This window comes from Sipha flava, unplaced genomic scaffold (assembly GCF_003268045.1).
Source record: "Sipha flava isolate LNK unplaced genomic scaffold, YSA_version1 106_pilon_pilon, whole genome shotgun sequence".
Taxonomy (NCBI): domain Eukaryota; kingdom Metazoa; phylum Arthropoda; class Insecta; order Hemiptera; family Aphididae; genus Sipha; species Sipha flava.
Window position 1 is genome coordinate 833,249 of NW_020271721.1, and position 18,171 is coordinate 851,419.

Genomic DNA, 18,171 nt, shown 5'->3' on the forward strand with positions numbered 1-18,171 from the left:
TCCTTAGGTTCTGTTAGTAAGACATTATTTCAATCGGTACAGCAATACTATTACACCTACTTTGTTATCTTGACCATTGAATGCACTTCATATTCTACAGATATGTTTAAAACTTCAAGATATTGTGCTTATGGTTATACATTATAGTTTATACCTATTTCATTTATTCATCTGCATTGATATACCTAAATTCTTTCTATTAAAAGTATATTATGTATTTAAGTTTTAAAACTTATGTTAGAGTTTCTTCTCTTGAAATAGTCTTGTGTATCGCACACCCAGAAGAAGAATGACACAACTCAAAATTTGAACAATTTGAGTTGAGTGCATATTCTAAAAATTCGTGTTTTACTGATCAACTTGTTAAAACAACCGAAGTCTAATATATTATAGTAATAGTATATTTTACTAATGCGAATTTGACTTCGGTCGTTTTAACAATTTGATCAGTACAACACAAATTTTTAGAATATGCACTCAACTTAAATTGTTTAAATTTTGAGTTGTGTCGTTCTTCTTCTGGGTGTGCAATATATGTCTTATGTACGGTGTGTAACTAAATGTAGATTACTGTTCAGATCATAATACATAATTTATTTATTGTCTAATAGGAATTTTGATAAAAATACATTAGATTTGTTTTTCTACTCAATAATTATAATATAATATATACATATTTACATTTAATGCATTAGTTTATGTTAACTTTCTAATTGGTATTTTATGAGTATAGGTAAAAATGATGATATAAAATATGGATTTCCAAATATGGATACTTTTGATTAATAAATGTTTTTCTTCTATTAATTTGATATAAAATGTTTGGAAGTAATCCAAATTAGTTTTTGTTCTTAAAAGTACTATTCCACCTTCTAGTCTCATTAAGCATAAATTCAGTATGAATTGAATATACATTTTTGTTATAAGCTAATTTTATAGAAAACCTTTTATTTAATTTTTGTTTCTTTTTGTTGAGTAAGTTCATATTTTACCGGAAATAATTTTTTTTTAATGTTCCCATCAAGTAAGTAGTTCTAAGTTTGATGCATTATTTGTTTTTTTGTTAAATAAGATGATTTTACCTACGGTTATATTTATCTGTTTTAGTTTTTTATTTTACATAATATACACACAAAACACTTCTGCTAAGTATCTGATAGAACCAACCTTCAGTTTCACTTTCACTTTTCTTTAATTTAACAACTGTTGAAATTTTAAAACCTGTTTTTATTTATTAATTTTTTACTAGATATAAGTATTAGAGAAATTTAGTATAAAAAAGGAATTTCCTTATATTTACAAATAAATACTGAGGTCCATATTATTTTACTAAATTATTCATTAATTTTAAATTTACACTTTTAGTTGAAATATTAAAAATGTATGTGTTTGTAGCATTAAACAGATATATTAAAATTCTTTTGAATTTAGTTTATTTGGTGTCTAATTTTGTGTAAATTTTTTTTCTTTTTTTTTAATGATATTTACTTATTGAATTTTAGTACCTTGGTGAGATTTATAAAGATTTTTGTCTATTTCTATAAAAAATATGATTAGGTCAAGGTAATTTTTATAACCTAATACTTTCTCTCTCGTCTACTCGTATTGTGTAACTATTTGAAAAGAGAATTCTTTGATTCACTGATGCAGCTGTATTTTTAAACTCATCATGCATGAAAGTTAACTAAAAAAATCTTTATTATAAACTTAAAACATGAAAAAGTACAAAAATAATGAAGTTTTTATTAAGGTTCTTAAAATTTTTTTTAGTAGATATTCACTTACCTAATACTTATTATAAATATATATTCTGTTGGCAATTTTTAAATTATTTTATCATAATTTGTTATAGATTTGCTCATATAATATCTAAAACCTCAATTTATTAATGGTAATGTAATTGTTAATTAAATAATAGTTCCTAGGTTCATTGGATATTTACTTTGAATAATATAGTTTTCATGATTTTAATTTTTTCAAAGTAGTTTGGAGTAAATAGAAGATCTGTTGATTACATTTGCTTCTCTTATTGTTAGAATATATTTGTATACAAAGCACAGTATGTTTAAATATATTATATCTATATTGATTAACTAATGGAACTAAAATTATTTAATTTTAAAACTTTCATTGTTTTATATTTTATTCACTTATTTTATAAATTTATATTTTATGAGTTATAATTCAAAATGAAATTTATAATTATTTGATTAAATTTATAAAATTATTTATTTAAAATTCCTAATTTAATAAAAAATTAAATAAATATAAAAAAATCAATAATCACAAAATTAACATAATTTTAATCATGACACATTTTAACAATTTAACATTTTAAATTTTTATAAATTTATTTAATGCGTGTAGTTATTATTTGTATTTTTGTTCCATAATCTCTGATTATGTCTCTAGTCTCTAGTTTGAATTTATTAGTGATTTAGATGTTTTGTAAAAACCATTGAGGAATTAAACCACAAAATGAATTTATAAGTGTACAATAAATATTTTTTTTTTCGGTCCGCTTAAAACTTATGCAAGTATTGGTTATTACCAGATTATTACAAGAATAGTTAGAAAGTTGCACAATAATATATTCAGATCTATTTAAAATATTTTTCTTGGCGATAGTAATTAGCATGTATTATGTTTTGAATTATATAATTATTTGATTTATGTACTATATTTTTAGCATTTATTATTGGAGTAAATTTCTGCACAAACAATAAAATATGTACTTCAATATGTATGCCTACTTTTTTTTTTTTAATTTAGAACTGATTATAGACAGACATTTGGTACAAAATTATAGGATAAATATAGTATGATGAATAGAAAGTAGGTTTCAGCATCATTATGTTGATGGACGGTAGTGAATGCCTTGTGTATGATGAAAAATGACATGTAGTTATGAAATTAAATATGTATATCTACTATTTATATACGTGTTATATTATATGTTCAAGTATACATATATTTACGCACGTACTAAGTTACACAAGTATGATAGGTTGACTATTCTGTAAAAGTATATTTAATAATAACTTATTATTAAACATGCTTAGATAAACCTTTTATAATTTTTTATTGCTATTTTTTTCATGCATATTTTAACATTTTAGTGCATTTATTTGTGCGTATTTAAGATTTTTAACTTATATTTGGTTGGTTTTTAATGATTTTTAATAATAATTATAATAAATTATGCGCATAATTTAAAATCAAAATATAAGGAGATCGCATCACACGTATTTTTCGTACGTTTTAGACCAATAAATTGTGATAAATTAAACATAATTAATATATATATATATATTAATAAATATTCGATTTCAATTTTTAATACACGCATGTATTCTTTAACAAAATATCTAGGCTTTCCAGAAGCCGATTTTAAATTTTATACTTTAAAGGATCTTAAAATTAAAATATTTTTTTTAAAAAATCTCATGAAATGATTGCATTACATTTTATTTCGGGCACATATGGTTTTAAATCAAAAAAGTAGTTCCTACAAATCATAGTCAAGAAGGTTACGAATTTAACCATTTTTTCGAAATTACAATCGAAGTTCAGAAAGTATGTTTAATTTACAACAGCTTTTAATAGTTTTTATAGGTTATAAGAACAAGAATATATATAATTTTTCACGTTTTATCAATATTTGCGTGCGCGTGTGAGAGTTATTTTCGACAGCGACTTGCGATTCTCCGACGTAGCGTAACAATAATAATGATCGTTTTCAAAATTATTATAAAATATTATATACGAGTACGACCCGTATAAATTATATGTAAATAGGAAATATGCTACCTATGATTTATGAATCATTTCATTTCAGCATTACGCACCGATCAGCAAAGTTGTCTGTACATTTTTACTGTTTTTTGTTCTTTTTTTTAATTTACTTACAAAATGGGTAAGGACTAGCGTTTTGGGCGAAAAACTATATGCAAGCTTGGTGCACCTAGTACAAAAAAATATCGATTGAAAAATTTAGAAGAAGAAGAAAAGTGATATAAATTGTGATTATGAACAGGTAATCATAAAAAAAAATGTATATTAAATTTAAAATAATGACAATATTCTAAAAATTTAAAATTATTCCGTAATTATTCTTTTATTTTAATTACATATACCATACCTAGGTAATGTGACATTTGTATGACATTTTAAAATATATCATTATTGTAGTTCCGGGAATCCATAAGACTGTTGACCGGTAGGTGGTAGTGGATAATGGATTACACACGCTAATGTTTACTACACACACAATGACATAGTTCAAATGTACATGTAATATGAATTGCCTAATTATTACTCCTTAAAACATGCTCTGCTGGAACCCCTTTAAAGTCTTCTTTGTTGTATATAACACAAGTAACATTAGTGTATATAGTTTTGCCTAACTAAATGATGGTATGTTTATTTTTCAATTGTTTCACTTGTTATAATTTTTCATAAATCATGATCTATAACTTAAAAGGTACGCAATTACAAGATAGGATTAGATTAGGTAATAATTTGTTTTAATTTCTAAATTATTAAAACACCTATTTTGTTTTATAAATGCACTTAATTTTAAAATAGTTTTAATAATATTATTTAAAGTTATTCATTTGACTCGACATGGTTGAAAAAAAATTTGTATAATATTTATCAATATAAATGTATTAAAATTAAATTTTTATAATATATAACTGATCGAAGCGAGGAATAATTAATTTTACAGTGATTAAATTGTTGAGTAATTTAACCTCGAATTTAACGTTTATTAAAATAAAAATTAGAAATGTATAATTTTTTGCACTGTTATCATTTTTGAATGTTTGATCTTACTTTTCTTTTATTTTTATCTTTAAAATATTCAATAATATTATAGTAATAATATGGGTAAATTCCAAGTAATATAGTACCTTTGCTCAGAATCTTTCAGAGTTATTTTCATACTAAAACATAATATAATACGACCATTACAGTAATATCGTTAACAATACTTCATCGGCCTTTCAAAGTTCTTGGTTTGTTATTCATTTGTGCTTTAAACTACTCTATCATTTTTTACTTTTTCGATTAAAAATGCATTGTATTGACGTAATTTGTTTTATGAATACTCACGTGTTATGTACTTTTTTATTAGTTAACATAAGACCAAAGTAAAGTCCACTAGTATGTGCATTCAACTTTAAAAATGAATATCACACGCTTACTGTTATCTATAATTACAAATTAAACGTACGAATTGCATAAATTATTTACCTAGCAACTGAGCGCAATACAATGTATAAACATTGATCGTTAACTTTATACCAATTGGCTGTGGTGACGTACTTATAGGGTTTTCCTGTATTGTTTATAGGTTGTATCCTCGGTTATTTCTTAGGCTGTGGGTGAGCTGCGGCCTAACGTGTCGTTTCCGGTGTTGAAGACCGGTTGATTATAGGCCCTATTATATTTTAGCCGTAGGTTAGTTGCGGCTTGAGTAATTATGATTACCTATGTACCTACCTATTAGCTATGCACCTGTTTCTATAAACGCAAAAAAAAGCATTATTTATGTATGAAAATATTATTATTATATTATGTGATATTCTTGAAATGACAAATATTAATATACGACAGTATTAGAAAATATGGTTATATTGTTGAATTTATGTTGTGATGTTTTTACACTATACATATATGTATATAATATATACATTATTGTATGGCCACAACTCGTACATTGTTTAGGGATTGCAGTGCAACCATAGGCGTAACTAAAGGGGTGCAATAGGGTTTTTAGCACCCCTGATCTCAAATGTAGCACTCCTGTTTTTTTCTGATCTATATGATCTATAGTAATTACAGTTAAATACCATTTTATTTTATTTTCAGCAATTTCAGCACGCCCAATATTTGGGCTCGAGTTGCGCCCACAGTCGTAACTCACCAACACCCATATCTGTTATATTTGATACCTACCTATTTTATAGTATATGGAAAATATCAAAGCAAACCCTCTTTGTTTATTGATGATGTAGTTAATCTTTATTATATTGAATTTGCTGTTCATGCATTTCTATGTTTTATGATTCATAATAAATTATTAGGAAGTATATATTATGATAATAAATTATAAAATATTTGCATTTTATTACGAAAATAACTACATTTATTTCCTAAATAATCTTTCTGTATTGAAATATTTAGTAATACTACGTCAATGAATGTATGTGGTGGAATACAAAGTATTTATAACTTGACTATGAGAAAAATGTTTTTTCGACGTTTTTATTTTATAATAGTATGTATAGTTACGAATTTACATATAATGATTGATGTATAAATCATATTGAAATACATTTGGCTTGTTAATTAGTGTTTATATGTTATAAAATTCTTAGTATTACGTGGTTTATGTTTTAAACTGTAATCTCACCATTTTCAAAAATACTATTGTATGTATAGTTTGTAAATTAATATCTTTAGTATTGACCTATGTATTAACATAGATAGCTTGACATACATTAGCTATTTAATAAGTTACGATTAAAAACGTTTAGTTTTAGTAATATTTTTTGAAATCATTAGTTGCACTGCTAATATATTATTAATGTTCTTGTAGTGTACATTAGACGTAAAACGTGTTTAGTGTAAATGCATTTGAATTCCATTTATTTTTAAGCATTAAACTTTAACAATTAGTTCTGTTAATTATTCAAATAATTTCATTAAATGTAATAAAATAGTGTACCTAGCTACTTTCTGTTAATTTAACAGCATTCATTATTATCATAATTTCTATTTACGAATCAATGAAATAAAAAAAATCCTATTTCATTATTTTCCTCGGTACAGTTGTACTCATTTATATTTTGTATTGTTTATGTATAAAGATTTTGTCACGAATTTGTAAAAAAAAAAAAAGTGTGTGTATAATATTATACGTTTATATACGAATACATATTTACATACAATACCATTCGTATTCGAGAAAAAAAATTAAACTATAATTCTTACTTATATTGTACTTATTATTTATAATTAATACAAATATTTATATTATTCTTATTATCTAAAATCATTAAATCTTTTTGCATTTTAAAGAAAATTTTCTTTGTTGGTATTCGTTGAATTTCGCCTGTTTTGCAGGTATATTTTCTACGTAGATTGTTATTTTTTTATACTGAAGTTTAAGTTAGTGTGTGTTTACAAAAATTAATTATATTATAAATAAAAAAATAAAAATAAATATAATTATTAAATTAGAAATCTAAATAAATTTGCCGTTATGTTTCATATCCTTGTGCATAATGAATGGATAACTTTACATGACTATACATTTAGCTGTACAAATGTGAGTTTATATTGAACCTATTAAAGTTACAGTCCTCGCTACAGTCCTTGAATTATAAAATAATATTTTAACTGAAGAATAATGAGTATTATAACCATTTCTTTAGACTTATAACATACATTTTTATCAAAATTATTCTACTTTTTAAATAATAAAGATCATAATTATTTTATTTTTATAGTTCTCAATTATATGTACTAAAAATATTGTCCTTCACGTAAATAAAATTATTTTTATAAGATGATAAATTCGATAGGTTATCAAATAAAAATTTCAATACATATAAATAAATGTAAAAAAAATTTACGTATCCTAAAATGCATGTTTTTTGCATTTCCTTGTTGGTGACAAAAAAAAAAAAAAAAGAAATTATATAATATCGATTGAATTACAATTTTCGCACACAAAGTTATATAAATGTGAAGAATATATCTATTCGACCAATTTTGTAAATGGTAAAAACAAATATTGTAAGAGTTGAGCTGGAATGTCAAAAGGTAACACTCTCATAATATGTAGCTCGACTTTTTTATTATTTGTTTTTACAAAATTGGAATTTTTTTAAAAAATGTATCAAATGTAAAGTTAAAATATTATAAAAATCTTTATACTTATTATGTTCTATTGATAATTGTAAACTGTAATTATATTTTTTTAATGATAAAATATTGTATGATATAGATTGGATTTGTACTTAAATAGGAAGAAATGTTAACGAAGTTTAAATATATTTTTACTTTAATCTTATTAAACCATAAATGTTGATTAATATAATTTAATCCATTTATACTTGAAAATATACCTAAACCCTTTTTGTAATTTATTGTTGGTTCACTCACCCATGCTGTAAAAAAATTGAAATGTTTAAAACTATGTATTCCGAGTTTGATTTTCTGAAAATTATTCTTACTGTCGAATTAAATTATTAAAATATTGCGTTAGTGTTTTTCGTCAAGTTTAAAATCTAAAACGTTATGGAATTTGTAGATATTTTTAATTTATTTGTATCAACATGTATGTGTATTTGAATTAAAACTCAATTAAATGTTTGATTATTATAATAATAAATAAAATAAATAATATCTCAATGTTCAGCCTGTTACACCAAAGTCTTGTCAGAAAAAATGTACGGAAAATACATTGAAGGACAATAATTTTAAAGAAATCATTGAGTGTTCTATAAGCAACAGCGTATATCGGAAATTCATGTCCAACCGACCGAAAAAAAAAAGAAATCGTTAAATCCTTAAAAATAATGAAAATCTGACGTACCTGTAAATGTTATTAGCTCTGTAACACTCAAAGGTTGAATGTTATATAGGTCGGTAAAATTTTACTTTATTGTAAAATGCGTGCATTTATTTGAATTTCAATATCTTTTTCGTTAGCAATCTCTTACGTATAGTGCCTGTTAAAGAATGAAAAAAATGTCGTCACGCATTCGCTGCACTGGCATAGGCGCAACAAGGGGTTTTTTTTTTTTTTTTTCTAATCGTTTTGGTAAATGACTCGTACTATTTTAACGTGTCTTTCTCATGTTAGCGCGCACGTCAATCGCGTGAACATCAAATGTAAAACCAAAGAAATTATTCTTCCGACCGTAATGTACGGTGCGACCGACTTCGTACAAATCGTGCCACAATACTTATCGCACGCTAACGCTTACCGCTACCGCTCGCTATCGTCGTGCTAGGTGATTTCGCCGGTGTTTCTTGACGCGTCCGTACCGCAATCGAAGCGTAGTTCTACGGATACGTCTAGTCCGCTCGGCGTACGCGTTGAAGATGGGAGGGTGGGAGGTCGTGGCAGAGCGAGCGGCGGCGGCGGCACCGTTCAAGGCAAACAAAGGTTATTTCCTCGTCCCTACTACTGCTTACTATTATTATTATTATTATTATAATATTTAACTGCCAACTGTTGTTGATACGTGCGCGTTGCGCGCTACTACGGCGGCGGAGTTGTACGCAGTCGAGCCCGTGCGCGTACACAGTGATCGCGATGAGCTGTAGGTAAACGGTCCTCGTACGTTCGCGATCGGATTTCCAGCGCATTAAATACATTAATCGTCGCGTCGCAGGGCCGCTATTTTTTTTTTTTTTTTTTACGTCGGTTTCTCGCGGGTGGTTTTTTTTTTTTCATTTTTTCTTTTCCTTCCTCCGTCCCCCTCGAACCGTACGACTGTACCGAGTGACGTCGTCATCGCTACCGCAACATGACCGTTAACGACGAATCCGTCGTCGTCGTCCCTCTGGACGAGCTGACCGCTGCGAAACAAGACGGTCGTTTAATCGATCCCATGTCTGTTATCAGGAGACCCAGTTCGGTTAAAGTGACCATCACGCCATGCCAGCCTAAAACTCTGAGCCATCTGCCCAAGAGGCCGCCGGTGGACATCGCTTTTTCCGACCTCATGTACACCGTGACCGAAGGCGCCAAAAGCAGTGAGTATAATATAAATTGAGTATTTTCATTTTACGCTATTCGATCGTTTTTGCACGGTCTCCAATAAACACGACTTGTTTCAACGTATAAGTATAATGTTGTAAGTACCTATGTAAATAATGTCCAGTTTCGCCATCGTAATGTGTTAACTGTGATTGGTTTAGAAAACGTCCATACAATTAGTGCCACTTATGTTCCTATTGCTAGAGTCTGGAATCGACTGTATTCAGTTTTATACTGAGGGGGGAAGTGGAGGTATACGAAGTCCGTCATGAAACACGCACCATTTACGTCATGCGTATCATCGTGTCAGCACGACTAGAGTTCTTTGTCGGCGACACATAATAAGTTTTTCGACCGATGAACTTTTTTTAGTCAATTAGTCAGATGGGTTTATCGGTTTTCTATACAACTACTGCAGTAGAGTATATAATATCGATCAAGCAGGATTCGTTACGATTCATAATCGATAGAATAAGGGGAAGCACGGGTTGCTAGGCTTAGGTTTTCTCGATGTACAATGACGTTTTTCCTACGAATTCCTTTATTTTTTTTATAGATATTTCGTTAAGCACCAACGCATACGTTAATTAAAAAACATGATTACAATCGTTTTGACTTCTCTGCCCTGTGTACGAAATATTAATTTCGACTAGTGTTTCTCGTGTATTCTCAATGAAAGGTGGTTATACAAATAAGGTTAAATTGAATAATTTTACTTGCGTTTGATAATGACTAAAGGAATATACGCAATTACAGTTGGAAATTTGCAGTGGATAAGGTCACTGTTGAGAGCCTAAAACATGATATGACACAATACGATTTATTAAAGCGTTTGAAGTCCATCTTGATCACATACAGACCTGACATAACTATAGGTAAATTATTACTGTTGTGAAGGCCGACGAATCAGCGCTTTTCTCATTGTTTTTGTATGAGTTGTTATTGTTTTTGTATCCAAGTCCGTATGTAAATGGTTGGCAATAACATCTTATATCAGGTCGATTTCTTTTCTATTTAGCACTTAATATTTTCCGGATGATCTCCTAAAATTAATTTACGAAGTTCGTAATGTTACCAGGCTACATCATAAGTAAACTTCATACGAGAATCAGCAGAAGGTCGGCGTCCCCTCCCCTTACCATGTCGAAATCCATAGAGAATATCAGATCTCGAAGACAGGGTTTTCCAAAATGTGCTTTATGCGGCTAATATATTAATTGCACTCTATAATTGCTATAATTCATTTAAACTTCGATAAATCTATCCAAGCGCATCATAATTTATTTCTTCATACTTCTTAACTATGCGAATTTAACACATTTCGGAATTTTGTACTCTGAATTCATTACGAGATTTCATTATGTGATTATGCATAACATCAAGAGTTGAAGGTTATATTTCTTCAGTTGCAAAAATTGTTATGTTTCAAAATTAAATTTTTCTTATAATAATTGAAAGATCTCTCCAAAATTCTATTAATATATTTATAAGTATATTTCAAACAATATTTGATAAAACAGTCATTTAATAATTCTACAAAAATGATTTTATTTATATACATAAGTATTATTTTATATACATGTACCTTTTTCTAAGTGTTCATGTTCGATTATATTTTAGTGCACAAATGCGTTTACCTTCGTAATACAGATTGATTTCATGTATTTTTTATAATATTTTAAATATTCAATTCATATTGATATAATTTGCAATAGAAAATAGATTAAAGTTCAGATCATACTATACTACCTTTCATATTTCAAATCCATCAAGTTAGGTAACACGTGTTAATAATGATTTTAATTTTATTATACATCTATTGGCTATCATAATTATGCTAGATAGCGGACAATACATTATCATAATATTTTATTTACTGAGAGATGCAATTTTCTCATTTATAATATAATTACAGCATTAAAATATTGAATAAAAAAATTGGAATTTGAACCGATTCAATGTAGATACCGGATTTCCTAAGTGCATTATTTATTTTATTTTTCTCGTGATATTTTTATTGTATTTCAATAGTGTCGCAACTTTATAACAATTTTTGTTTGATTTTATTATTATTATTATTAATAGCAGACAATTTGTATATAATTTAGTAAATATGTATCACATGATATCGTATCACATTGGAACATAGAATAGAGAACATAACTATTTGCCATATCCCATTTATCCATGACCACTCGACCACTGCCTAACCATGGCCAAAACTTGTTTTTGTGTTTCAATAACATAATAATAAACGTCGTTCTCGCTAATTATGTATAAAAAACCATTTTATACTGATTTATACTGCATCTGAAAGTATAAATCAGCATTATTGGATTGTAATTTGTAATTACATTTGGTTGTTAGGTTACAATTTTCACAATATATTAAATGTTATAAACAAAAGTTTTTTTTTACTGTTGATACTTCTGTATTGCTATTATTTTTTAATTACTTATTCAATATTGTAATTTAATGTTAACACAAATGGCAATGAATTATAGCTATCTGAATAAATTAAAATGCCGTGTTCTGTGCATTAAGATTCCGTTAGGTCACTTTATACTGTGTGTGTTCACATTTATTTTACTACCAAAATTATACCAGACAAGTTTTAAAATGCAAGATTACTTCTAAAATAAATCTCAAGTTTATCAATTTTCTTTTGTGTTAAAAATAACCAAGATTTAAATAATTTTTAAGGAATATCACTGCTCTCCTGTTTATTTGCTCATACTTGAATATAATTATTATACAATGGGTTTATGATTTCGTTATATAGCAGTACTATTTCAATCCACCAATGTATAATGATATTGTCCTTTTTAACATTTTGCTAATAATAAAATATCTATTTATGCTTATATTTATATATCCTTTTTCAATAACATTTTGTTTATCTTACCGCAGATTAGCCAAGTTTATTTATTAAACTATAAGATTATTTATTTTTTACGACCTAAAATAATAGATGTAGAAATATTTTTTTAAATAACGATGATTATAAAAAATTGAATGATTGTGGATAGTTTTTAACAAAATTATTATGGTTTGTAATACATCAACCATTAAAGTATAATGTTTACGACTATTAAAAAGCAACTGAAGGAATTTGTCTGCCTTTTTGAATGCAAGGTCACGGTTTATGTTGTCCTCGCGCGGACCGGTTGTTCTCACACGTATTACGGTGTAAAACTTTTTATAAAGAAGGAGAACCCCTATTTATTTTTCGTATTTTATTCATACGTGTATTATAAAAAAAAATTGTAATTTATACATTGTTAATTATTCAGATTATTCTATCGGGATACGGATTTTTACGATAATATTTGGTTTAATATATAATAATTAATTGTATATAATTTATATTATTAATAAAATAAATAAAAGTCCTTGTTTAAACTGATACAAAGTTTAACATTCATCTACTGAATTATATGCATTTTATAGTGAAATGTATATATTTACCAATTTTCAGCTATATGTTCTTTCTAGTAGTTCTAAAATATCTAATTTAAAAATAAAAATAAATAATTCTAATGTATATTATTATAAATATTTATCGTGAATCAATTACTAAGAAAAATTCAAACGTGTGTATTATACAAAAAGAAAAATCTTCTCTCATGTTTCTTATTGTTCTTTGGATAAAATTAGGTATTCTTTAGACTACGTATTAAGTGTACTTATCATATACAATTTATAATATTTCATTTGTATTCGGTACAATATCTTTTTATAATCTTCTTCAACACATTACTAGATGATAGAACAAATAGTTATAAAAAATCCGGAAACTGAACAACTTGTTATAATCGACCTCGCTTAATATGAGCAATTATTATTTTATTTAATACGCGATTTGTGAAATTATTATTTACGCACAACTGGTGTATTTATCATTAGCGACGAAAATAGTTATATATATGTAAAAAATGTGTTGAATATTTTTTTGGATTTTTACGTATTGCATACATATGTATAATGTTTATATTCAAAAGCTATTGTTAATGCTATAAGAAAAAAAAATACGCGAAGTATACTTGTACAATTTACAGTCAATGCATGTTTCAGTTATTAATATTAAAATGCATCCATGTTTTAAAGTCAACGGAATGTCGATTTTAAAGTTTTATTTAAATGTTTTAGTTATTAAATTAAATTTTTTATTTTCTTTCAGCTCCAAAAAATATTCTAAAATCCGTCAGCGGTCGTTTAAAGTCCGGTGAATTGACAGCTATCATGGGTCCGTCTGGTGCTGGAAAATCTACGTTACTCAACATACTTACAGGATACAAGTAAGCTATTTATATTGCTATTATCACTAATCTCGCTTTAACTGAATCAATTTAACATTTATATTATTATTATTTATTTTTTTTTGAATTTCATTATCTTTATGCGTTGTGTTTCTTTTTGTGTAATGTTAAATAATTTTGTATGATGTAAAAACTGATTATTATTTTGGTATATCAACTGGACAAGGTTACGCGTGTCTGTATGTATTTTCAGCATCTACGGTTTAACATAGTAATTTATTAGCTTATTACCTACGTCCAATGTCTTTTTGTTGAATTTTAATTAATATCATTTCTCAGCCGAACAACTATGACATTTGTTGATTCTATTAAATGTTAATTAATTTTTAATTTTGAATAAACCACACCACAGGAACTATTTTCGCATTGCTTCCGTGGCGTAATAAAAATATTATCGAATATAAATATAAATGCGATAAAATTTTGTGTACAACAGCATTCGTTCCATTTTTGCTTTTCAGATGCTCCGGTGTAAAAGGTTCCATCACTATTAACGGACACGAAAGAAATCTGAGTCAATTTAGAAAACTATCGTGTTACATTATGCAGGATAATCAGCTCCACGCCAATTTGTCCGTAGAAGAAGCTATGCACGTCGCTACTTCTTTAAAATTAGGATCAGACATATCAGAGGACAGTAAATATCAAGTGGTTAGTATTCATACCGTTCCAATTCTAATTACTTCCTATCATCAATGACTGATATAGATGGTTAAAACGTATTAGATTATCTCATGTAAAATTTGCATTACTTTTAGATTCAAGAAATTTTAGAAACCCTCGGATTGCAAGAACACCGAAGGACAATGACGAGCAATTTGTCAGGTGGACAGAAAAAACGTTTGTCCATCGCTCTTGAACTTGTCAACAATCCTCCTATTATGTTTTTTGACGAACCCACCAGGTTAGATTTTATCAGCGCACAATAAACATCGTTCGATCGTGCATATTTTAAATGATAATTTGTATGATTTCAGTGGATTAGACAGTAGTTCTTGTTTCCAATGCATTTCCCTTCTGAAATCGTTGAGCCGCGGCGGCCGCACGATTATCTGCACTATTCATCAACCTAGTGCCCGTTTATTCGAGATGTTTGACCATCTGTACACCCTCGCTGAAGGACAATGTGTTTACCAGGGTTCCACAAAACAACTTGTTCCTTTCCTCGGTACCCTTGGATTAGAATGTCCGAGTTACCACAACCCTGCATCGTACTGTATGTTGAATATACTATATGTTGAATAATAATTTAGATTTTTGCTAATGGAATTTCTCTATTTAGTAATTGAAGTATCATGTGGTGAGTATGGAGATAATGTACGCAAATTGGTGACTGCTATCGACAATGGAAAATATGATATTCAAGTGGGTAAGCCGTTCCCACCAGCCAAGGCTTTGAACAATGTTAACCCAAAAGACATTGTAAAAAGTAAATATTTAATATATATTCATGTAGTATTTCAATATAATATATAATATAATTGAAAACATTGTAGATTTCTTTTATAAAAACACCTATATATTTTTATAGGTAGCAATTTATCTTCTAATTTTATTGAAGTAGATAAACTATCGAAATCGGTCGATTCTGATAGCTTATTACAGTATTCAGGAAATCAATTTTCTAAACTTGGTGAGTATTTAGAAAATTAATTTTTTTATGTTTCTTTTTATTATCAGCTGCTGATTATGAATAATCAACAGAAAATATATTTTTTAATATTAATACTTTTTTTTTATTATTTTAGATGATGACTCAATTATAAATTCAGAATTGAGTTCGATTAAAACTGGAAATTTAAATAATGCCGATGAAGCAACTGATACTTTATTAAAAAATGGTTTACCAAGTAGTCAACAGCGATATGCTACTTCAGAGTTTGTTCAATTTTGGATTGTTCTGAAGCGAACATTACTATTCAGTAGAAGAGATTGGGTATGTTAATTTTTTTTTTTTTTCTAAAACATCAACTTAAAACTATTTATTATTTCTATAGTTATTAATTTGAATTGCAATCATAATTTTGATTTCAGACTCTTATGTACTTACGTTTGTTTGCTCACATTTTGGTTGGATTTTTAATTGGTTCATTGTACTATGATATTGGTAATGATGGCGCAAAAGTACTTAGTAATCTTGGATTTTTGTTTTTCAACATGTTGTTCCTTATGTACACTTCAATGACGATCACTATTTTATCATGTAATTCAACTTATCAATTACTTTTTATTGTTTATTAATTAATAATTATATTTTACAGTCCCTCTAGAGTTGCCTGTTTTAATCAAAGAAAATTTTAATAGATGGTATTCTCTCAGGTCATATTATTTGGCCATTACATTATCAGACATTCCATTTCAGGTAATTATGTTTATTTTGGAACATGGCTTAATAAGTTAAATAATTTATTCCTTTTTTCTCTTTTTACTATACATTTTTTTCTTATTTATGCATTTTTATGTTTAGGCGATATTTTGTGTTATGTATGTGAGTATTGTTTATTACATGACATCACAACCGCTGGAAATGTTTAGATTTGGTATGTTCTTATCTGCTTGTCTTCTTATATCATTTGTTGCTCAAAGTGTTGGGCTTGTGGTTGGAGCTGCAATGAATGTACAAGTAAGTAATAAATCAAAAATGGTAATTGTTATTGAGTTAAAATTAATCATTGTTTTCCTTTTCAGAACGGAGTGTTCTTAGCTCCAGTAATGTCTGTACCTTTCTTGCTCTTCTCTGGTTTCTTTGTTAGCTTTGATGCTATACCTATTTACTTGCGATGGATTACATATTTAAGTTACATCCGTTACGGTTTTGAAGGTACAGCATTGGCAACTTATGGATATGAACGAGAAATTCTCAAATGTCATCAGGTTTGTGCTGTCTCTTATATAATATCATGAACATAGTTTAAATTGTTTTTCAAATCATAGGTATACTGCCATTTCAAAAAACCTTTAACCACACTGAGAGAATTAGATATGACCACTGCTAGTTTCACATTGGATATTGGTGCATTGATTGTTATCTTCTTTGTGTTACGTGTATCTGCATTTATATTCCTCCGGTGGAAGCTCAAGTCCTCACGTTAATTTAAATTATTATTGAAAAGCTCTCTTCTATTAAGATCAACTATGAGTTAGGTAATCAATATATTTGATATATATTTTCTAAAATTTTATATACATTAATGTATGTAGCAAAATACAAACATATAAATTTATTACTGTATTTTTTATATTACTTTTGCCCGGTTATGGTTTATTCAGATTTTATAATAGTTAGGATTTTCTATTAATTCTCTATTTTTAAGTAAATTTTGTGATATAAACATTCTCATCAAGGCAATATATTTTGACTAAAAAAAACTGATAAAATGAAGAAAAAAAACTAGTTACGATTATAGATTTTATAATATATTTTATTGTTCAAACAAATGACTGTGTGTAAGAAAATAATTTTCATTTGTATTTTTTTTTTCTTATTTATATATTTGTCTTACTTTTAGAACTATAAACACACTTAATCAGAATATTTAATAACTCATGATTACAGTTTATTTTATTTTTATAAATTATACGCAATATTAGTTCTAGTTTATTATGAAATATTATTTGATCTGATTCATTTTATTATTTAGAATATACATTTCAATAATTATTTAGTTAACATTTTAAATATGTTAAATTGCATTGTAACAAAACAATATTATTGATTTTTTTATACTTAAAATTGCATATGTGTTATCTTATTTTAAAATTATTATAATCATTATGGTTTTAATAATTTAAGAAGTTTTTTTTTTTAATTTTAATTTAGGTACCTACAATGCATAATATACATAATACATAGTGTGCCTAAATCTAAAAATTTAAGTTTTTCTTTTCAAACTTTTGTACACATATTACAAACATTTTATAATTTCAATCAAAAATAAATGTCAATAAACGTATATTTTAATTATACTGTTATAGCTTTGTGAACATCATAAATACTATGGGTAGTATGTGAGGGGGCGTCATAGAATAGAGAATGAACCATTACTGTAAAACAATTAGTGTATAGTTTAT

General features: G+C 27.1%; 1 protein-coding gene across 1 annotated transcript; it reads left to right on the plus strand.

Moving 5' to 3' along the window:
• Positions 1–9,274: 9,274 nt before the first annotated feature.
• Positions 9,275–17,502, plus strand: LOC112685066 (ATP-binding cassette sub-family G member 4). Its single transcript, XM_025556839.1, has 13 exons — positions 9,275–9,777; positions 13,962–14,079; positions 14,562–14,751; positions 14,859–15,004; positions 15,078–15,316; positions 15,383–15,529; positions 15,632–15,733; positions 15,849–16,036; positions 16,135–16,303; positions 16,362–16,462; positions 16,568–16,723; positions 16,789–16,974; positions 17,035–17,502. The coding sequence occupies exons 1-13, from the start codon at positions 9,549–9,551 to the stop codon at positions 17,191–17,193; spliced, it is 2,130 nt and encodes a 709-aa protein (XP_025412624.1). The 5' UTR covers positions 9,275–9,548; the 3' UTR covers positions 17,194–17,502.
• The last annotated feature ends 669 nt before the right edge of the window (positions 17,503–18,171 follow it).